The 23600-nt window shown below is 40.0% G+C and overlaps 1 protein-coding gene across 2 annotated transcripts in view; it reads right to left on the minus strand.

Moving 5' to 3' along the window:
* The window catches only part of LOC137322796 (F-BAR and double SH3 domains protein 2-like), a 230454-nt gene that overhangs the window by 191920 nt on the left and 14934 nt on the right, over window positions 1-23600 (minus strand). For both annotated transcript variants that reach the window (XM_067985865.1, XM_067985866.1), the window contains exon 3: window positions 7366-7411. In XM_067985865.1, coding sequence (XP_067841966.1) covers window positions 7366-7411 — 46 coding nt within the window. The remainder of the gene's footprint in view (window positions 1-7365; window positions 7412-23600) is intronic.

The raw sequence follows: 23600 nt of genomic DNA on the forward strand, positions 1-23600 counted from the left end.
AGCAGAGTTTTGGATGAGCTCAAGTTTACAAAGGGTACAAGGTAGGTGGGAGGCCAGCTAGGAAAGCACTGGAATAGTGGTCACAATGGCATGGATGAGGGTTTTAGCAGATGAGTTGAGGGAGGGATGGAGACAAGCGATATTACAGGTGGAAATAGCCAGTCTTGGTGATGGGAAGGATATGGGGCTGGAAGCTCAACTCAGCTCAGGGTCAAATAGGACACCACGGTTGCAAATGGTCTGGTTCAGGTAGTGGTCAGGGAGAGGGATGGAGTCAGTGGCTAGGGAACGGAGTTTGCGGAGGGGAACGAAGACAATGGCTTTGGTCTTCCCAATATTTAAATGGAAGAAATTTCTGCTCATCTAATATTGGATGTCGGACAAGCAGCGTGACAAATCAGAGGCAGTGAAGGGGTCGAGAGAGGTGGTGTGAGCTAGAGCTGGGAGGGATGGCAAGCAATCGTGAACAGATGCTTAAATGCAGAAGGATCTGAATAGTTTGGGGAGCTGCGTTAAGAAGCGGTAAATGTCATTTAATGTGGACAAATGTAAAGTTGAGAAATTGGGAACTGGCAATCGAAAGTGGCAATATTAGCTAAATAGTACTATTTCAGAGGGCAACGCAGATGAAGCCATCAGCACAGTGTGTGTAGCAGTAAAGGGAGAAAATGGGATCTTGAACTATATAATCAGAGGAATAGAGCACAAATCTCGAAGTGATTTTGAGTTTGTAGTGATCCTAAAGGATACAGATAAGATAAACATTAATTTGTTTGTCACAATCACAGATTCTACAAGAGGACAAAACCTCAACTTAGAATAGGGAGGGAGAAGGAAGTTCCAATTTAACTATTTTATGAAAAGGGCAGTATGGAATAGACTGCCAGGGGAGTCAGTGATTAAATCAAGACAAAGTTGGATAAGAATCAGGCAAAAAAAAGGGGAAAAAAATTGAGGTTTTGGCACTGACCCATGCTGGGAGAAGAAGGAAGTGTGACCAAAACCTTGGTTGAATAGATTGGTTTTAAGAAGGTTTTTAAAGATAGAAAAAGCAGTAGAGACAGTGGGGAGGGGTTTCCAGAGATTGCAGCAGAAGCAGCTGCAGGCTCTGCTACCAATGCTGGCGTGATGGGAATAAAGCATGCACAGAAGGTCAGAATCATGGATCAAAGTGTGTGAGGAGGAGTTAGTTGGAGTCTATGGATGGTGGTAAAAATGGTAGGCCGGCAAGGAGGAGGTTGGAGAAATCGAGTACTGAGGTGGCAATAAAGGGGTGGAAGGAGAGGAAAGTTAGGAGCAGAAGCAGGAGTAAACGTTTTTGGTGACTGATAGGATGTAGGATTTAAAGCCCAACTCTGTATTAAATAGGACAACCAAGGTTTTTCACAGTCTGATTCAGAACAAGAGGTGAGGGAGGCAGAGAGTCAGTAATAAAGGAGTTTATGACAGTACTGAAATCTATGGCTTTGATCTTCCGATGTTCAGTTAGAGGGAACTTTGACTCATCCTGACTTGATTAAATGAGTGGGCAAACTATGGCAGTTGGAGTTTAATGTGGGGAAATGCGAAGTCATCCACTTTGGACCCAAGAAAGATAGATTCTCACCATTCTAAATGGTGAGAAGCTCGGAACTATGGAGGAGCAGAGATTTAGAGATCCACGTGCAGAAATCACAAAAAGCTAGTGGACTGGTACAAAAAATATTTTGGAAGGCTGATGGAATGTTGGCCTTTATCTCAAGGGGGTTGGAATACAAAGGGGTGGAAGTTATGTTAGTTATATAAAGCTCTGGTTAGACCCCCATCTGGAGTACTGTGTTCAGTTCTGGGCACAGCACCTCAGGAAGGATAGATTTGCCTTGCAGCGCAGATTCATCAAAATGATACCAGGGCTAAAAGGGTTAAATTATGAGGACAGGTTGCGTAGAGTAGGCTTGTATTCCCTTGAGTATAGAAAGTCAAGAGATGATCTAATTGAGATGTTTGACATGATTAAAGGATTTGATATGGTAGATGGAGAGAAACTATTTCCTCCAGTGGGAGAGTCCAGAACATGGGGGCATATCCTTAAAATTAGAGCTCTCCCCAAATGGTGTTGAGGCTAGGTCAATTAAAAATTTCAAAACTGAGACTGATAGGTTTTTGTTAGGCAAGGATATTAAGGATTACAGAACCAATGCGGGTAAATAAAGATAAGATACAGATCTGCCATGATTTGACTGAATGCCAGAACAAGCTCAAGGGGCTGAAAGGCCTACTGAATGTTCCTATCCACAAACTTAATGTCAGGCAGGCAATCTGACAGAAGTGGTTGAGGGAAGTGGTAGAGAGAAGTAGATCAGTGTATCAGCAGTATACATATGGAACCTGACCCTGAAGATGATATAACTGAGGGGCAGCATGTAGATAAGGAAGGAGGTGATCAATAGATCTTTGGAGGACTCTAGAAGTGATAGGGTGGGAAGAGTAGCCATTGTTGGCAATGCATTGGGACAGCTAGGAGTGCAATCGCAGAAGGGTAGTCCCTTAGAGCTGGGGAACAGAGAAGGAGAATGGCATGGTCAACCATATCAAAAGGTAAAGGAGAGAATAACATACCATGGTCAAAGTCAGAGGAGATGTAATTCGTGACTTTGACCAGGGCAGTCAAAAACTTGAACATGGAGTTTTGGGAGAGGCGGGCAGAGCTGGAAGGCCACAGTACATTCAAGGAGCTAAAAGGCCAAAGAGATGTTCGAGATGGGCAGTATTGGAGAGGATGAACAGGTTGAGTTGGGTTTTTTTTTTCCGAGGGTGTGATGACTGCAGTTTTGAAAAGGAGAGGGACAGTGTCAGAGGAAAGGGAGCCATTAACAATATCGGCAATATTGGGATCAGGAGTGGTAATTAAGTGGCCTGAAGTTGAGTGGGCAGGCAACTGATGAAGCAGGAGGTAGATCTCAAGCAAGAGATTAGCTTTGAAGGAGGGGGGGGGGGGGGGGGGAGAAGAGGGAGATGAGAGAGAAACTGTGGAGTGACAGGAAATTGGAGGTATGGTTGTTGAGAAGGACGAGGTGGCAGTTGCACAGAACCAGATGGCAGATAAGGATCATAATGCTAACTAATTTAGAAAACACCAATTTAGATAATTATCATTTATTTATTACAGTTCCATTTTGTGTCAAGATGCTTTGAGAATATTACCAATGTTGCAACAAAAACAGTTACCTACTACTTTGATTTCTCTAACATGTAAACACAAAAACCCTTATTTTCCTCTAACCTTCTATTTATCTTCAAAGTCTCATTGATGACTACTACTATTAAAAACTATTGCTATATAGCTCCACAGAAATCAACTTGCAGTGATTATATCACAATCCTTCAGATGTGCATGTTCTCAACTATAAATTATAGGGAAAACACTGTTCATCAGGACATTGCTAACAGAACAATATGTAGCAAAACCACCCCCATGAGATAAATATAGATAGAATATAGATCCTGTGGTGTTGCACACAGGGAATCAATACTGGTTTAAGATATCTCATTGGGATACAATATGATAACATCACTCCTTCAACCAGGAGGCAACTAAACTATGACAGTGCCAAAATTGCAACAAAAACTATTACTCGACGAAGCATTATGTTTTTGTTCCACACTATGCCAGTATGGCAGAAAAATACCACCCAGGCAAACTAAAATGTACGAAATGTACCATTACTCACTTACAACTACCGACGGTTACTGACTAACATTTCTACAAAGCATTTCCATACCACAGAACACTAAACTAACAAGCAGCCTACCTCACGTCAGAAATAACCAAAAACTTTCACACCTCCATTCAAAGTCTAAATCAAAGACAATTTTCAATTCCACCTTCTACAAAAAACAAAAATATTTCCAGACATCCAAATGCAATACGAACGGCAAATGCTCATACTAAAATTAAAAATAAAATTGCCAAAAAAAGTTCAATGAAAACAAAGTAACTCCATCACAAGCATTTATTGATTCCAGAAAGCTGGAAACACACAAGTCAGTCAACATCTGTGAAGAGAACGGACAGTCAATGCACTCATGCTCCTCCTGGTCCAACTACAAAAAATTTAAACCAATCTACCTTGCTGAGGCTCTTCTGGCCTGGCAGGCCTGGGGTTAATATTGCAGTCAGGTCACAATGTCGTCATTGGTACCTGATCTGCATATTTAAACAAGGATCCCGCTGGCTTTGGCGCCAGCAATTTAAAACTGCAGTCGGCATTGGAGGCCAGCGGGCAAGTCTCCCACTCCATTTTAACTGCCCCGCGCCCGCTTTCCACTAGGGGTTGGGAGGATAAAATTCCCCCATAGTGTGAATGATGTACCTGACAGAATCAGTGTTACACTTACTGGGTGAGAGCTAATCAGCAAGTCTATAATTTTTCTTTGATTTTCAGAAAGAAAATGATAAAATTAAATATAAATGAGACTCTTGGAGTGTTAAAACCTTTAAAATGAATTGATAAATTAAAGCTATCGGGAGGGGGTGGGGAGTAGCCAGTAGCGTTACCTTTTCAAAGCAAACATGAACTTAAACCCAATACTGCCCCTGCTTCTACCTCTGCAACATTGTCTGCCTCTGCAACAGAAACCATTATACATGCCTTTATCCTCTCTGGACTTTGCTACTCTATTGCTCTTTGCTGGCATCCTGTCCTCCATAAACTCCAACTTGTCCAAAACACAGCCACACACACCATATCCCACATTAAGTCCCCATTCAGCCATCACCTCCATATTTGCTGACCTACATTGGCTTCCAATCCTCCAATGCATTAAATTTAAAATCCTTGTCTATTATTAAGGAGGTTATAACAGGGCACTTAGAAAATCTCAGTGCAATCAGGCAGAGTCAACACAGCTTTGTGAAAGGGAAATCGTGTTTGACTAATTTATTAGAGTTCTTTGAGGAAGTGGATAGAGGGGATGCTGTGGATGTGGTGTACTTGGATTTCCAGAAGGCTTTTGAGAAGGTGCCACATCAAAGGCTACTACACAAAATAAGAGCTCATGGTGTAGGGGGTAACATATTAGCATGGATAAAGGATTGGTTAGCTATCAGGAAACAGAGTAGGCATAAATGGGTCATTTTCAGGTTGGCAAGATATAATGAGCAGAGTGCCACAGGGATCAGTGCTTGGGCCTTAACTATTTACAATCTATATCAATGACTTGGATGATGGGACCGAATGTATGGTTGCTAAATTTGCTGGTGACAAAGGTAGGTAGGAAAGTAAGTTGTGAAGAGGACATAAGGAGTCTGCAAAGGGATATAGATAGGTTCAGTGAGTGGGCAAAAATTCAGCAGATGGGAGTATAATGTGGGAAAATGTGAACTTGTCCACTTTGGTAGAGGAATAGAAAAGCAGTATATTATTTAAATGGAGAGAGATTGCAGAACTCTGAGGTACAGAGGAATCTGGGTGTCCTAGTACATGAATCACAAAAAGTTAGTATGCAGGTACAGCAAGTGATTAGGAAGGCAAATGAAATGTTGACATTTATTGCAAGGGGAATGGAATATAAAAGTAGAGATGTTTTGCTAAAGTTGTACAGGGCATTGGTGAGACCACATCTAGAATAGTGTGTGCAGTTTTGGTCTCCTTATTTAAGAAAGGACATAATTGCTTTGGAGGCGGTTCAGGGAAGGTTCACTCTACTGATTCCTGGGATGAGGGGGTTATCTTATAAAGAAAGGTTGGACAAGTTGGGTCTGTATACACTGGAGTTTAGAAGAATGAGAGGTGATCTTATTGAAACATATAAGATCCTGAGGGGACTAGAAGGGGTAGATGCTGAGAGGTTGTTTCCCCTTGTGGGAGAGACTAGAACTAGGGGCCACAGTTTAAAAATAAGGGGTCTCCCATTTAAGACGGAGATGAGGAGAAATTTTTTCTCTGAGGGTCGTGTGTCAGTGGAACTCGCTTTCCCAGAGAGCGGTGGAGGCAGGGTCATTGAGTATTTTTAAGGCTGAGTTAGATAGATTCCTGATTAACAAGGGAGTCAAAAGTTATAGTAGGTAGATGGGAAAGTAAGATTGAGGTCACAATCAGATCAGCCATGATCTTATTAAATGGCAGAGCAGGCTCGAGGGGCCGAATGGCCTACTCCTGCTCTTAATTTGTATGTATAAATGCTTGTCCAAAATTTCAGTCACTGCTTCTAATGTTTCCCTTCCTGGATTTAGCAGCTATTTCCTTATGCTCAATTGTGAGAGCACCTCGGAATATTTACATTAAAGGTCTATATAAATGAAAATTGTTCTTGTTGCTCCATGCCATTAAGAATTTCAATTTAGAGTTCTGAGCAACATCCAGTCATCTTGCAGTGCAATGTCAATCTCTACAACTTGATCTCCATTACATCCTTCAATGGATAATGAAAAGTTTCTTTCAATTTTTCAAAGACTGTTTCTTCACGTCTCTTGCAAACATAACCACCTCTTACCTTTGATGACTCTAACCTCATTCTTTGCCTACCCCATCTAAAATTCCCACGTTTCCTCTATTGTCTAAAGTTGCCTTCAAGAAGCACTATGTCTTATTTGTACCAAATAATTCTTTCTCCCTCAAATACTCTTCTCTACAAAGCCAACATCTGTCCATGACTTGAGTTCTGTTCCCATTTCTGGAGAAGCTTTTCTGGTATCTCTTGCACTCTCCTGGAAAGAATTCAAGAAAAAGCTGGTCTGATAGGCAAACTTCAGTTATAGCCTCCAACCCTTCTCTTTGTCCTGATCTTTCTCATTTATTTTGACGACTATTATAGTTTCTCTGAACTGTTCTCACAAGTGCATTAATTGTATCCATATGATTTATATCAATTAACATTAATTGTACTCAGGTGGTGTGTATCAATTGGGGACTCTCTTGTTTCCATTTATATGCAGGCTTATCTAGGGTGTGGTGTGGGTAAGGTGGAGCTCTGTGAATAAAGGCTTGGAAACAACAGAAGTCCAGGCTCCAGTATTCTATCCTTCACCACCTGGCTATCCAATTTATCCTGGCCAGCACACTCTTCCTCCTTCCTATGTCCTCACTTTGTTGAAATCAAAACTTATCACAAAGTCGCTTGCTCTAAACTCAATTCTTTCTTAGAATCTCAAAACTGTTAAACTTTTTACCTCCCTCACTCATTTCCTCCTTCTACAAACTGCAAGCTTTTAAAGTACAAGCTTGAAATCACCTAATCACCACTTCCTGATTTACCTTGTCTTCTGTTTCACTCTTGACAGCCCTTTACAATGGGCTTTGGTTTGTCAATTTTATGCAGGGTTCCACCATTTTACAATATTTAAGCCTCCTTAAAATAAAAAAGAGGAATTCACTCACACCTTACCTGAGCATAGTCCTTCTCAATTGCAATTCTCTTTTGACTAAAGGTCCTAGAAGACAAAGAACAAAGGTAAGTCAATTTGGAAAAAGACTAGAACATTAGCAATACATCTGTAATTATATACAAATATGTAAAACCAGAAAATGATTCCACTGATCATTAACTATGTCTCATTCTGGATTTCAGCTTAACATTGGCCTTCAGAGTTGAGCATTTTGCATTGTAAAAATACAATCATGGATCTTAAAACATAATTTGAAAAGTTAGCCTTATAATGGGGTCAATAAGGTAATTAACAGCCATATGACAAGCAGTGAATAGATGGCTCTAGGACTGGAAGCTACAATAATAAGTCATAGAACTCTTTTCAATGATCAGGCAGATGAAAACTTCATTTTCCTATCTGATTTTTTTTAAAACCCCAGTTTACATATTAGTTTTTATTTCTTCACTCAAGTCAGGCTGAATACAGACCACCCTGCAGATAAATTCCTTCTTGAACATAGTAAATTTTTATCATCCAAAGATGCAGCTAGCTGCAAGAAAAATAGGTTTTCCTATGTGGTCACTGATACTTTTGGTATACCTGTAGATGTAACAAGAACTATATAGTTTTAGCACTATTTTTCCTGCATTTGTGGAGCAAGAAAGAAATGCAATGGGTTTCCGGGGGCGAGGGGGGTGCCTCTTATAGGAAACCTCAGCAAGTTTTCCCTACTGTAGTGCCTTTCTAGAAATTATCTTGTATTAAGATAATCACAGTAATTTGGAGGACAACCACACAAGAAAGAATTTAAAGAGTTGAATCTACCAAAGCAGAAAAATATTTCCATTTTATCGAGTGTTCCTGGCCACATTTTATAGATAATCCTGCTCTTCAGATTGAGTCTAAGAAAGGGTGTCCATTTCCAACATCTTTTGCTTTTATTTCTATTTTCCAGATGTTTGTTCTGGAAATATACATACACAAAGAAAAGCACAGACAAAACAGAAAGCTGGACAAGGGTTTTGAATTAGGCATTTTAAAGTTATTAAAATCAATGGTTATGACCAAAAGTACATCTGCATTAGAAACAGAAAATAATGGAAATATACAGGGCAATCAGCATCTAGAAAGAGAAAAGACAGGTTATGATGTTTCAGCAGTGTACTCTTCATTAGAACTATGTAGAAGCGAGTTATAAGCTTGCTTGGGTGACAATCTGACATCACCATAACATGCCAGTACACAGTATGCAGATCAAGTACAATTAATTTATCCACATATTTAAAGTAAGTTTATGAACTTCTGGTATTTACATAAAAAAACACTTTCTCCCATTTAATATTCAAGTTCATTACTGTGCAATCCAACTTGGCATATCTCACTCTAATCACAGTTGCAATACTGCGCCAATGAAAAAGATGGCAATGTTGCTCATATTTAGCATATATTTGTTTGAAACATGTAAGTGAGTTATTATAGCCCAGCTGTAAGTTTTGTTTTTTCACATGTAATAACTTTCTTTTGTAAAAGTATGCAGCTTTGCACTTGGTAAGATTAAGAGATGATTTAACTTGAGGCAAAAAGCATGAGACTGACAGCACAAACAAATTGACAGAAGGACTATGTTTAAAACTGTAGCATAATCTTGGGTCCTCAATGATATTAATAGAACAGTTTGATTCTCAACACAAGCTGAGTCATTTTGTTTTGCAGCATAATATCCCCTAAAAACACTTCACAAAATCTTAATGCCCCGAATAACCATTTTTTTTTAAAAAAGCATTTAGACAGTGTAAACTATTGTGATTATTCGAACAAAGTATTTCTTAAAATAAAGTTCCACAGTTAAATCAGTTTTGAATAATTGATTCCGAAGAGGTAGTGATGTGATTAAGTGTCAGTACCACAATAAATTCAAACTGGCAAATCTGGAGCTATATCAATTATAGCTGCACTACCACACAAAAGGACATTTTGGGGGAAAGCTAGGCCACTCTCACCAGTTATAAACCCCAATAGTCTAACTGTCTTTACGCAAATGGAACTTTGTGCAGATGAAGAGAAAGTAAGAGAAATCTGTGGCCAGTACTGTCCTGCCCAGTGACAGATCAGGGAACAAAAGCTAGACTATAGTAACTATTTCTAAAAGTTGCAGCATCCCTTTTTGTGGGGATACAGAGGCATATTTTATCCCACAATACATTTATTCCCTGATTCTATGCCAAAATTTCTCCCTTTCACTCCTAAAGGAGTTGACTTCTCATTAGGGTATAGCTCCATGGATGCCAGTCGCCTTCTTGTATGTCTCCCAGGTTGCCACTATTCATGTGCTGGGAATATCATAGCCTACTGAATTTCGTCCTTACCCACTTGGAGCTGGATTTGTTGGTTATCAGGAATGGAAATCTTGATTAATTTTTCCCCTCCCTAACCCAACAACAGCCACTAAGGTAAATTATAGTGCTCAGCTATCAGCACATCTGAGCTGACTCGGCAGGCCACAGAATGAACCACAAACCAAGTGACTTAGCTATTCATTGAATTAATACGCTGAGTCAAGGGATAGCAGGTAAATAGCAGTTTTTGTTCTAAATTTAAGCTAGGTGAAATGACTAGTGTAAAGTGTTTAGGGTTGTCCAACATCTCAGTAATATTGTCACATATTGCAAACCAACTCCATAAAAAATGTAAAGTAAAGAGAAAATGGAACTTAAATGGATGACACAAGAAGCATGATAAATAAGCTGCACAGTACAAACACCCATTCTATAAAAAATATTTTTGGCACTTTGCACAATATTTCACAGTAATGCCACTATAGAATTGCACATCCCCAGGAATTTACAGTACCTTTTCCAAAGCACATGACTTTACTAAAGGCAGAACACTACTTGCCCTATAACGTGCAGTTAAATAACAGCACTTCAGTCAAAATCAAGTTGCTAAATCTTAAGAGGCCTATCATTGCTGACTTAAAAAAATTCATTTTCAGGATTTAGGGCGTCCCTGGCAAATTCAGCATTTGTTGCCCATCCCTAGTTGCCCTTGAGCAGGTGGTGGTGAGCCTCCTTGAACCGCTGCAGTCAACACGGTGAAGGTGCTCCCACAATGCTGTTAGGTAGGGAGTTCCAGGATTTTGATCTAGTGACAATGAAGGAACGGCGATATATTTCCAAGTCGGGATGGTGTGTGACTTGGAGGGGAATGTGCAGGTGATGGTGTTCCCATGCACCTGCTGCCTTGTCCTTCTAGGAGTGGCGATCGTGGGTTTGGGAAGCGCTGTCGAAGAAGCCTTGGCGAGTTGCAGCAGTACATCCTGTGGATAATACACACTGCAGCCACAGTGCGCCGATGGTGGATGGAGTGGATGGGTTGCCGATCAACCGGATTGCTTTGTCCTGGATCGTGCTGAGTTTCGAGAGTGTTGTTGCACAACTGGTCTAGTCATTCCTTACCAGATTTGGCTCAGCCAGGCCAAGCATTACTGTGTCTCACCATCTTCAGACAATTCCTCCTACTAATCCACAATCATCCTGGAAGGCAAAGACAATCTGCGGCTCCTTTTACACAAGACTGTCTCGGTCTCTTTGTGGATGACTGTACATCTGCCATTATCTTTTCTCTTCGCTCCCAACCTCTCATCAGTCTCTGCACACTCACTACCTCCAATACTCCATCACTTCGCAGTTTCTGTCCCACCTTTCCACTGTCCCCCGCACTGTGCCCAAGCTCATCTCTTCCATGAAGCTTACCTCCTGTTCCTTCAATCTCTTCCCCAGTCAACTCCTAATCAGTCAACTCCTAATCACTCAACTAAATGCCCTGGTCCCCATGCTTGTTGACATTTTGAATAACTCCCTTTGGTCAGGTACCCTCCCTGTTCCTTTCAAAATGGCCATCATCACCACCCTCAATCCATCTGTCCTCCCCTCCTACCGTTCCACCTCTAAATTCCCTTTCCTTGGTAAGGTTCCAAAATGTGCCGTCACCTTCAAGTTCATTGATCCCTTTCCAAAACTCCTTATTCAAATCCCTACGGCCCAGCATATGTTCTTCTCACAGCACTAAGATCACCCTGGCCAAAGTCACAAATGAAATCCTCCATGACTGTGCTGTATTATCTCTTCTTGTCCTCTTCGACCCCTCTGCAGCATTTGACCACACCATCTTCCTCCAGTGCCTCTCCTCTGTTGCTCAATTCTGTGGGACTGTTCTTGCATGTTTCACTCCTACCTGTTCCAACACAGCCAGCACATCTTCAGCAATTCCTTCATGTCCAGCACAGTTACCTCCAGAGTCCTTATCCACATGCTGCACAAGAAAGCATCATTCACAGATGCGGGTGCAGCTTTGACATGTATGTTGATTACAGCCCTCTCAACCACTTCCCTTGACCACCTCAGTGATGTCAGACTGTTTGTATGACAGCAAGCCATGGATGGGTCAAAATTTCCTCCAACTGAATGAGAATGACTGCAGTCATCGTTCTTAGCCCGCCATAAATTCCGCTCCCTTGCCACTGACTCCGCCACCCTCCGCAGTCACTCACTCAGGCTGAATCCGATTGTGCACGACCTTGGCATCTTGTTTCACACTGAGTTGAGCTTCACACTTCATATGCTATTATTGAGACGGCTTACTTCCACTTCTGCCCTAATTTCAGCCCCAATGCCACTGAAACCCGTCTTTATGCTTTTGTCACCTCTAGACTTGATTTTGCCAATCTCCTCCTGCACCCCACCCCGTCCAAAACAAAGCTGCCCATATCTTGTCCTCCACTCTCTCATCTATCACTAAGTTCTTCCTGACCTACAATTAACTCCCTGTCCCTAATGCATTGAAATTAAAATTGTTCCATGGCCTTGCCCCACCAAATGTCTACAATGTTATCCAGCCATACATCACCCTCTTCAGGCATCAGTCCTCTGCTTTTTGTGCATTCCTGCTCCCTCTGTTCTACCATTCGTGAGTGTGTCTTCATCTGCCTTGACCATATTGTCTGGAATTCCCTCTCCAAACTCACTTTCTGGCTTTAAAAAAATCTTTTCAAAACCCTTCATTTCGATGAAGCTCTTGGTCAATTCTCTTAAGTCTTCCACCGTGGCTCAGCATCTGTTCCTTTATCAATTTTAATTAATTTGTTTTCTTCTCACTCCCTGTACCCTCTAAGGTGCCTTGGGACATTTGCTCTGTTAAAAGGTGTGATATAAAGTGTTGATCTTGTAAATGAATTGATTAAGGACTGGATCACATCAATAAATTGTGCTAAAGATGCATGGATGTGTCAGCCTTGACTCAGTGGTAGCACCTCTGCCTCTGAGTCAGAAGGTTGTGGGTACAAGCCCCATTCCAGAAACTTGAGTACATAATCTAGGCTGACAATTCAGTACAGCACTGAAGGAGTGCTGCATTATAGGGTGTGCCATCTTTCGGATTAGACATTAAACAGAGGTCACGTCTGCTTTTTCAGGAGAACAAAGAAGATCCCATACACTTTTCAAAGTAGAGCAAGGGTGTTCTTCCGGTATGCTGGTCAACATTTATTCCCCAACCAACACCATTAACACAGATCATCCGATCATTCATTTCATTGATTTTTGTGGGACTTTGCTATGCACAAATCGGCTGCCGTGTTTCTCTATATTACAACAGTGACTAGACTTCAAAAGTACTTTATTGGTTGTGAAGCGATTTAAGACGTCCTGAGGATGTAAATGGAGCTATATAAATGCACATTCTTTTTTCTTTCTTTGAGACAATAAGCAGTGAATTTACTCCCTTCCTAATTAAAGCAAGAATACAGTGTAATTATTAATTATTTTCAGGATTTATACTAGGTATCTGGCTACGGGTAGGGATACAAACCTGCCACCAAATCCAAGGAACCTACCGACAACAAATTGTATTTACCTAATACCTTTAACATATCAAAACAACCCAAGACCAATCATAAGAGCAGGTGGGCAAAAAACAGCAGGAGCAAAGAGACAAGTTATGGGAAGGGATAGTTGATGAGAATGCTCTGTAATTGAGGATAGATGCAACAAAGCAGAGGGGGTTAGAAAGAGAGCTCAATAACATAGGTTTATGATAGATGACAGCTCTGCCACGAAGAGCGTTGCATGGGGAAAGGTGCAGGCGTGAAAAGATAATGTATAGTGAGCCAGAATCAGAAGACCAAAGGAACCGAGGGCTAGAGGAGATTGGAGGGGTAGAGTGGGATAAGGCCATGATGGGGTCATAAAATGAGAGAATTTTGAAATGAACGCACTGTGGGTCAGGGAGCCAGCGGAGGCAAAGGAGGACAAGAGTGATAAGTGAACTTAGCAATGAATTGGATTCTTGCTGCAGAGTTGAGGATGGAGAGACGTTGTATTGTGTGCAGCACGGGAGGCCAGTGAGGAGAGTGAGGAGAGTACTGGAGAAGTCAAGCCCGGAGGTGACAAAAGGCATGGGAGAAAGAAGGGTGAAAATTCCTGTAGGCTTGAAATATACACCGCGCACGAAGCACGCGCTCAACCGAGAGGCCTGAGGCCGGCTCAGAATTGGGCCTCATTAATGTTAGCTGACGGCACCTGTCATGCCTCCACAGGCAGCTTGCCCATTTTAACGAAATGAAGATGGGCTGCTTGCGTCACCAGCCTGGAGGCAAGTCCTTTGGGCGAATGGAGTGGCAACTGGGGGAGGGGCAGCCGATCGGAAGCACTGTGGAGACGGGGAGCACTCCTGCTCCTCCTAGCTCCACAGCAACAATTTTTTAAATTTTTCAAAAAAAATCTTACTAGCTGCTGAAGAATCCTGAGCAGAGCACGTGCCTGCTCCACTCATTCCTATACAATTTGGGCAAGGGGGCCTAAACCAGGAGTTAGTGCCCCCCCACATACTTATGTAATGGGCTTAATGCCTGTTTTGGGCGGCCATCAGGGACGCTTGAAAAATACCCTGACCCAATACTGGATCAGATGTCTTTCAGGCATACTTTGGGCGAGGGACATTGGTAAAATGGGTACAACGAGGTCCAATTTCTATCCCAGAGTTTCAGCAGTGGAGGAAGTGACAAATGCAGGCAATGTTAGAGGTAGAAATAGTTGTTTTGCTCATGGATAGGCTTAGTTGCTGTTGATAATATTAAGGCACATGGTATTAAAAAGGGAAGGTGGCAGCATGGTTAGGAAGTTGGTTAAAAGGATAGAGAATAGCATTGTGGTTAATGCAATTTTTTTCCGACTGGTACAATGTAAACAGTGGTGTCTCTCAGGGCCCCGTGTTGGAACCACTAGTCTATATATATATTATTATCTGGTCTTGAATAGGAGGCACAATATCAAAATTTGAAGGTGACACAAAAGTAGGGAATGTGTTCAACTTTAAAGTGGACTGTATACAATATCAGGTTAAGACACAGGTTAGTAGATTGCGAAGATTGATGGCAGGTGAAAATTAGCACAGAGAAATGATGGGTTATACATTTTGGATGAAAGAATAAAAAGAGAGAACATATACAGTAAATCATAAAGCTGTAAAAGACGTAGAGGAGGAGAGAGATTGGAAATGCAGTTCTTAAATCTCAAAGTAGGAGTATAATTTGAGAAAGCAGTTTTAAAAAAAAAGCATGAGATCGAGGTTTCACAAATGGGAACACAAAAGAGTACAAAAGCAAAGAGCTAAAGCCAAAACTATGCAAATTATTGGTTAGGCCAACTTAGAATACTGTGTCCAGTTTTAGATGCCATACAACGATGAGTGGTTTTAGTTATGAGGACAGACTAGAGAAACGGACACTTTTCACCATAGCGGAGAAGGTTAAGAGGAGATTTGAAATGGTGTTCAAAATTATTAGGGACTTCAATCAGGTAAATAGGGAAAATCTATTTCCACTGTTCAGTAGTTCAGCGATTAAAAGGCATATATTTAATATCATCCCAAGAATGAAGAGAGGGTGAGAGATTTATTTCTTTACATGCAGGGTTGTTAGGACATGGAATGCCCTACCAGAAACCATAATCACTTTTAAAAGTGATGGGGATAAATATTTGGAGGGGGGGGGGGAAACAAATTAAAAGGATATGGGGAAAATGCAGCAGAAAGGGACTAGATAGATAGATTTTTCAGACAGCAAGCACAATCTTGGGCTGAGTGGCCTCTTTTTGTACTGTAAAATTCAGAGATACCATGACAGATTGGTATCTCAGGTGGAACACAGAGACATGGTAGACAAAGCTGGATTCATTAACCATGAAAGCCAGAGAAATGTTAAGGAAGACAAGGTGGCATAAAGCACCACAGTTGCAATCACTAAGGATATTGTTGATGACTTTGACCAGGGCAGTCTGGATGCTGTGTATAGGATGGAAGCCACAAAGAAAGGATTTGAAGAAGCCGAAAGTGGCTAGCATGGAGCTAGATGACGACATGTTAATGGACTTTGGTAAAAAGGATAGACAGACAGGACTGTGGGGTTGGGAAGGCTTTTTCTTAAAAAAAAAAGTGGAATGAATATTGACACCACTGTGCCAGCCAATGAGTTGGAGGCGGGGCAGGACTTCAGCAAACAGTCGGAGTACAGGAGGATTATTTCTCCAGCAAAATGCAGTGAATGGACGATAGTTACATAATACAAATTATGTGCGTAAAATCAATCCGTTACTTACAGCAGGCGTGCTTGACAGGGGAATTACCCAATCATCTCCATTCTGGCCGGGACTTGGGGTCACTTATATGTAGTCTTTCTAAAAAAAAAAGGGAGGGGGAAGGGAATAGTGTCTGTGGAAAAGGAGCCATTTGCAACATCTGCAAGCACTGGAATAAGGGAGAGGTAGCTGAATGGTAAGGAGCTGGGCTGGTCAAGGTTTGGATCTCATGGAGAAGATGAGTCTGACGAGAGCTCAGGATATGACATGGAAAAAAACTACAGTGTTGAGGGAAGAGGGGAAGAAAAGCTGAGGCAGTTGAATTAATATACACAAATGTCAAGATAAAGAAATCCATGAGTTCCACATACTTAATATGGGGGTGGGGGGAGAAAGAGAAGAGACAAGATAAAGAGGCAGTCTGTGAAAAGGAGGAGTTTGGGGTTGTGCTTATCCATCAGGAGAAACAGGTTAAACACTGGTCATAATTGTCCCATACCATATTGTAACAGATTATGGTAATATTGAAAAAATTAGTTATTTGTTGAAATTTTATTCACTAGTTTGATTTATGTCCTTGCAACAAGCTTTTTCCTATCATTCTGGATAGTAAAACATTGCAACCCTGCCTCAGTCCATGCCTCATAAGAGTTATACAAATTCAGATCATCTGTAGCTTCCTAGTTACGAGAGATTGAAACTGCCCTACTCATTTTTCTTCTTGAGCATCTGTTCCCATTTTTGAACTCTTTGCTTTTTCTTCCTTTAATTGTTTACTTTCCTAATATTTTCTTGACAAATAAGTCTGAATATGATTTCTTCAATTAAATAGTTGTTCGAGGTTTAAGTATTTCTTTATTTTGTCCTACATTATGCAGCTCCTCACAGCTGCGTACACCTTGATTCATTCCTTTAGGAGATCATGACAATGCAGCTGAGCAACATCTCCATTGATGCCAAAACATTTGTTTCAGTGGCCTATAATGTAGTATATTTCAGCAATTACAGAGCTCTTAACAGTTGTTTCCCACTCCCACAGGCAGCAAAGCTAAGTCTGCTAAACTTAAGGCAAAAAAAATGCTTAAATTGATTAAAATTAAAATAGAAAAGGAGGGAAAGTTGGAAGGGGGGGGGGAATACTTTTTGATTAAAGCTGTCCCCTATTCTGTACAGGGAAACAATATCCTTGAGATTTTTCTTTTGATGGTTTTATACAATAATTTTTATATTTATTATTCTCTCTTCAGGTCTCCCCCCCCCCCACTCACTAGGCTGTTCCACTGATGACACTGAAAGGGAATGGTCCTGTACACCCACAATCACAACTTCAGACCAGCTAGAGATTAGAACCCTTAGAACCCACACTACCAGGTGAGAATACATACTTCCCTGATGGGAACATGGTTTCCCATGGTCCCGCAAATAAACATTATATAAAACTGTGTTTCCTTTGGAGCCACTCCAGCAAACATAGTGACTTCCCAGTCAGTGACATCACTGCAGTGGCCTAGTGGGTGGGGAGAGACCTTATGAGAGAATAATAAATGTAAACATTTTTGTATAAAACCCTTCACCAATTGAAGAGTTTGCACTTGGATAAACAATGTTTTTATAAAAATGTCACAGATAAAAAATCATGGAAGGAAAACATATTATTTTAATAGGTAGGGGGATAAATAAATAAAATAAAAATACTTTGAACAGAAAGTACACCTCCCTAGACTTTATTTCCCCTTTTTACATTGCTCATCAGTCAGTGGACTAGTTTCAACAGGAATGCAACTTATGTCTCAGGCGGCTGTCTGACTTGATTTAACATGCATATACATTTTTATTATACGACCCTTCCCAGGTATTGGAAGTTTCATCAGAAGCAATGCTGTACTATTTACATCCTGAAGTTGAACTGCTTATATTCCAAATCAATGAAAGCTTCTTAATGCGAACATATCTACGACAAACATTCATATAACCAAAAACTTCCAACTAATACTTGGAAGTATTTAGTGCCATAGTTGCTAACCTGACTGTAAAGGATGATGTGGAGATGCCGGTGATGGACTGGGGTTGACAATTGTAAACAATTTTACAACACCAAGTTATAGTCCAGCAATTTTATTTTAAATTCACAAGCTTTCGGAGATTTTCTCCTTCCTCAGGTAAATGTTCAGGATCTCCTTGAAGCCTACGCATTTATACATATTGAATAATACATGGTGTTTACAGACTGCCCCTGCAACTGCCCGTTGCCAAGGCAATCACCGTGTTCAGACAGAGAGGTGTCATCTGCAGAACCCCCGATGTTTCTGCCTCTCTCTGTGTTTTTTTTTCTCTGTTTTTTTTCCCTGTTTGTTTTTTTGTTGAATGTGTATTCGGGGGTTCTGCAGATGACACCTCTCTGTCTGAACACGGTGATTGCCTTGGCAACGGGCAGTTGCAGGGGCAGTCTGTAAACACCATGTATTATTCAATATGTATAAATGCGTAGGCTTCAAGGAGATCCTGAACATTTACCTGAGGAAGGAGAAAATCTCCGAAAGCTTGTGAATTTAAAATAAAATTGCTGGACTATAACTTGGTGTTGTAAAATTGTTTACGACTGTAAAGGAGTCAGTTCATTCAGTATGGTTACTAGCATGTATTGAATACTTTGTGCATGTAGGGCTTCACAACCCAGACTTCTAGGTAGATTTCCACAGAAATCTGCAGTGTGGAAAGAGATTTTTGCCCATGTATGAACTGGAGTAAAATTCATCAGGCCTTGTCTCAAGCATCTTTGAAATATTAGTCCTTTGAAGTGCATAATCTCCTAAAAAAACTGAAGTCCTATTCAGATTAGTTTTAGTTAATATAATTTTGTTCACCTCTGCTATAGATACTATCCCCTAGATTTAAGACATGTCAAGTTATAGTCCCTGAAAATAAAAGGTATTCACCTGGAAATGCACCATCCCAACTTTTTTTTTTTGGGGGGGGGAGGGGAAAGAGTGGGGGGGGTGGAGGAAAGAGGAGACAGTTACATTTACAACCTGCAGCCCTCACTGGGATGACCCTATGATCAACAAAACTAGTGTTGACTTCCCTATTGTTATTAGGTAATTGATTTTTTTAAAAATTTAAAATGTTTATCTAATAGATTATCAGCTGTTAATGGAGAAAATAGGTTTTAAAATGTAAAGAAAAATATTTATTCCCTTAAATGACATAAATTTTAAAAAAATGTTCTGTTTTAAAAGAAAATTGAGCAAAACTCCTTTCCTGGCATTTTGAAAATATGGGAAAATGTCCCAAATAATGTGTCAAAAATCAAAGCTTTCTCAGGGGCATTTCCCAGATCCTGCTGGAAAATAAACCTGGTGGCTCCAACACTTTTATCCTGTGTCAGGCTTCCATGTGCTTAAAATGAGGAAATGTTGGATATACCCACAGCTTAAGTTACAAGCAATCAGTTGCTTTCATGTCATAAGATTTTATTTGGAGTCTTTTTCAAGTTGTCAGCTTTTGCTAGTTTTCTAGGTTGATGGGTATGAGAGTACCTCAGCGACTTGGATGGATGGTTCTTCCCAAATATGAATACTAGTTTCTTGCTATCCTTTCTTCACTTCTGATCCTTGTTCATTCACGTGCAACTGTTTTTACTTATTCTGTCTCTATTTTTCCCTTCACTTTCTATTTCGATTCTTCCATCCTACACCTATAAAAATCTGCTCTCAAGACATACCAAAAGCAGTACTAAATTCATTTCCCATTTCCATGACAAAACTTTAATGAAATAGAAATTGAAACAAAAGTGTAACGTCTGCACGACAGTTACAGTAATGGCATTTTGATCCAATTCAGAAACTGTCAATATTCTAGAGGATAGTGAGCAAGGTGATGCAAAATTTATTGCTACATCACAAATTTACGTTCTTCAGGAGTGCTACTTAACTTCATGTTTTGTGTCACAGACTATAAATGACCACATAATCTGTTTCTGGTGTTGTTGTTGAGAGGCGCATCTTAGCTAGACACTAGGGGAACTCCCAGCTCTTCAAATAGTGCCACAAGATCTTTTACATCCACCTGAGTAGACAGACGGGGAGTTGCTATAACACCTCATCTGAAAGATGGCACTTCTGATAATGCAGCACTCTCTCAGTATCCTAGATTAACAAGTGCAATACAACCTCTCCTCCCAAACCCTAACCCCAATGCATTTGGAAATATCCAAGAAATTTGCTTGGAAAAGGCATCCAAAGGATTAAGTTTTAAACATTTCAATAGTCTGTAAATATTAAAAATATTGAAAATATTACTTTAATTCAAACTCTGAACTATTTCTTTTCCCGCATTACTCTCTCTGATTGATTGAAAACAACTCAGTACTCTGCTGATATTTTAGTAAATTGACTCAGTGTAATATGACCTCAGTTTTGTATAATAAACCTAAATTACTTTGCATTTTTTCACCCATGTGATCCATAAATATATATTGCACTCAATTTTTATAAACTAGATCTGGGTAGTCTGGGGCTCGCAGTATAGTTGTGATGTTTAGTTTCTAACTTGGCTTTTCCCTTTAGGGTCACTGCTCAAGTACTCCCTTTGCAGATGAGGTGGGGGGGGGGGGGGTCTAAATTGGTAAATCCAGGTTATTGTAGCCATTTGTAAACTCCAGAAGTCAGACAGCAATTACAGCTGCTTGCAATTTTCATGCTCCAGGTTGGAGGGGGACACAAAATCACAAAATTATTGCCTTTCTTTTTCTTCTGAAGTGCAACAGATGCTCTCAAAATTTTTATATAGATAGATGTAGAACACTTACTGATAGAATTTTTCTATGAAATGAATATTCTCTGGTTGGCAAAAACAGCCTCATGATCATTTTGTCCAACAGTTTATCAGTAAGAGTTTTTATTCATCTCCCATTTAATTGCAAGTTACTAAGGGAAAAAAAAATCCTATTGTCTAAAGCACTCACTTGATTGCTAAAGCTTAACTTACTCTTTTTCCAGTATTTGCCTGTACAAGTATAGTTCAATCTATATTAAGACACCACAGGGTTGATTTTCAACTTGCCCCCTGGGTGCAAAACTAGCCCTGTGGATCACCCATCCTTTTTCAAAACTGATTTTCCTTTCCATTGAAATCAATGGAAGGTAAAATTGGGCTCATCAATAACACGCCAGCCAATCCACAACACCAGTTTTACGCCCAGGTGGCAAGTTGAAAATCTGCCTAAACCTCTATAACCACCAGAAGAAGTCTGACAGAGCAGACAGGTTTCATTGTAACCCTGTACCACAGTATACTTTAAATAGCTACTCCTACATACATACTTAATCCTGTTAACGCCTACGCAGAATTTTGAAAAATCAGTTACCAGTTAACAGGTGTTGTTACGTTGCCTGAAAAAAACTATAGCAATTTAAACGGATCATGTTTTGCGGACATGTGTTGCTACAATCATTAACTTTAGATGTATGAATTGGAGAAAAGCTGAGCAGTTCACATTGGAATAGGAAATTCTGAATTAGCCTATTGAAATAGTATAACTGTCCATGAAATATACATTTTATTAAGTTATATGACTCAAAATAGTATTCTCTTGTTCTGCCAAATTTGTCACGTCTAATTTTAATGAAACATATACAGCACTGTACAACACAAATACTACAATTAAATCCGAAAAAGAACTCAGGATAAAGAAGGTCCTTGCATTGACAAGTAATCAACAGTCAAGCTAAGTCTCAGGATTCAAATAGGCTCCTATCAAGTGCCTACTGTCACAACTCAGATGTGGTTCTTGATAGTGGAACCACACACACACACACTGGAAAAAATGTAACTATTAAGATTATAATACAAAGCAAATGGAAGCAACATATTCCATTTTTAAAACTGGGTGCAGAGTATCACTTGATACTAATTTTGGCTTTGTTGTTCTTGGGAATGCAAAGATTTGCATTGCATTCCCAAGACTTGGGAATCAAACATTTACCTGAGGAAGGAGGAAGCCTCCGAAAGCTTGTGAAGTTAAAATAAAATTGCTGGACTATAACTTGGTGTTGTAAAATTGTTTACACTTGGGAATGCAGCCACTAATGCTGGCAAACCTCCAGACCACAGTTCACTAGTACTTCCTCAACCTCGGATGCTTTATGATGACATCATACATTTAATATTTGAAACCTTTCTTCTACTTGTTAACTTTAGTGACAACTTTGAACATAAGATGAGTTACAGGTGCATATCGAGATAGGATGATTTCTTTGACTACAAAGTACTACTTAATATTTGTGTTTATGTGCCCACCAAGGCGGTTGATGCCAACGTTGGAAAAGGGAACACTTTCAACTCTGCCACCCAGTAACAGCAAGAAACATTTCAAGGACAGGTGAAAAAAGGGCATAATAAGTGCATTCAGTTCATTAAGTCTAATCTACAAAAAGCAGTGCAATTTGTACACACTCATGGACTCTCCCTGACTTGTTTCTTAAAAGAGTCGAATACTCCAGGTTAAAACTTCCAAGATGCTAAAACTGTAAAATTTCTCCGCAATGATAATTGAACATACCTAGACGTCAACGTAACATCACAATCGACAATTTTCAATCCTGCCCAGTTGCATTCCAAAGATGACAATTCCTTTGTTCTACTCAAAGTGGAAACAATGTTCAATAAAATATTTATCTATGTCTACATTAGAAACTTTTAATGTAGATATCCAGCTCCTTTTGAAATTGTGATAAATTGGCAAAGTATTAGTTGTATTTAGCAGAAATCTGTGATGTTAGCCCCTATGGCCGACTGTGTTTAATCTGGTCCGTTCTTGTAATTTCACTGCTCAGGCATATCCGGACGTTAATTTGAGGCTAATTGTTGAGGGAAGTTTCTGTAGATTGGCAACTGCTTGCAAATTCCTGGGTTCTGCCCTTGAGGAAAGGCTAGGTTATCAACATCAGAAAAAAAACACAAAATGATACTGAATTTTTTTTTTTTAAAAAGGCACAAAACTTCCACAACAGATTAAATACCCAAGAACAGTACAGCAAACTGATCACATCCCTGTCATAACATGTCAAGCTGTGATGTTTACACATAAGGAATTTTTCAGGGTTGCAAGCCAGAAATTCCTGATCATGTCTCTTTAAACATTTGAATAGCTTTCAATCATTTGTGTACCACTAAATGCAGCATCAAAAGAGATGTCATATGTATAGCAATACCTAAGCAATTTTGTGGATCACGGGACTCAAAATAACTTCTATGTACTGATCCAGAACAGTCAAAAACAAGCTGAGTCCAGTACAGTTTTATCAATACTGCTCTCTGGAACAAAATAAGTGCCGTGTGCCAAATAACGCAGAACCAACATTCAACAAAAATAACCACAATTATAATTACAGCCTTGGACTGAAATGCTGCATATGTAAAAGGGAAAAAAAAAACTGGCTTCATTATTATTCACACGATGATCATTGTCTTTATTCAGTGACATCACTGGGCAATAGCCATCACTCCTACAATTAATGTTTGTGAACTAGATAGATCACATTATTATGATGCACTACACAAAACCTACGGCAATATTTAATCTCAGACTGCACAATATCACAGAATGCTGAGACAGAAGGGAG

The sequence above is a fragment of the Heptranchias perlo genome, chromosome 6 (genome assembly GCF_035084215.1).
Source record: "Heptranchias perlo isolate sHepPer1 chromosome 6, sHepPer1.hap1, whole genome shotgun sequence".
In the NCBI taxonomy this organism is placed as follows: domain Eukaryota; kingdom Metazoa; phylum Chordata; class Chondrichthyes; order Hexanchiformes; family Hexanchidae; genus Heptranchias; species Heptranchias perlo.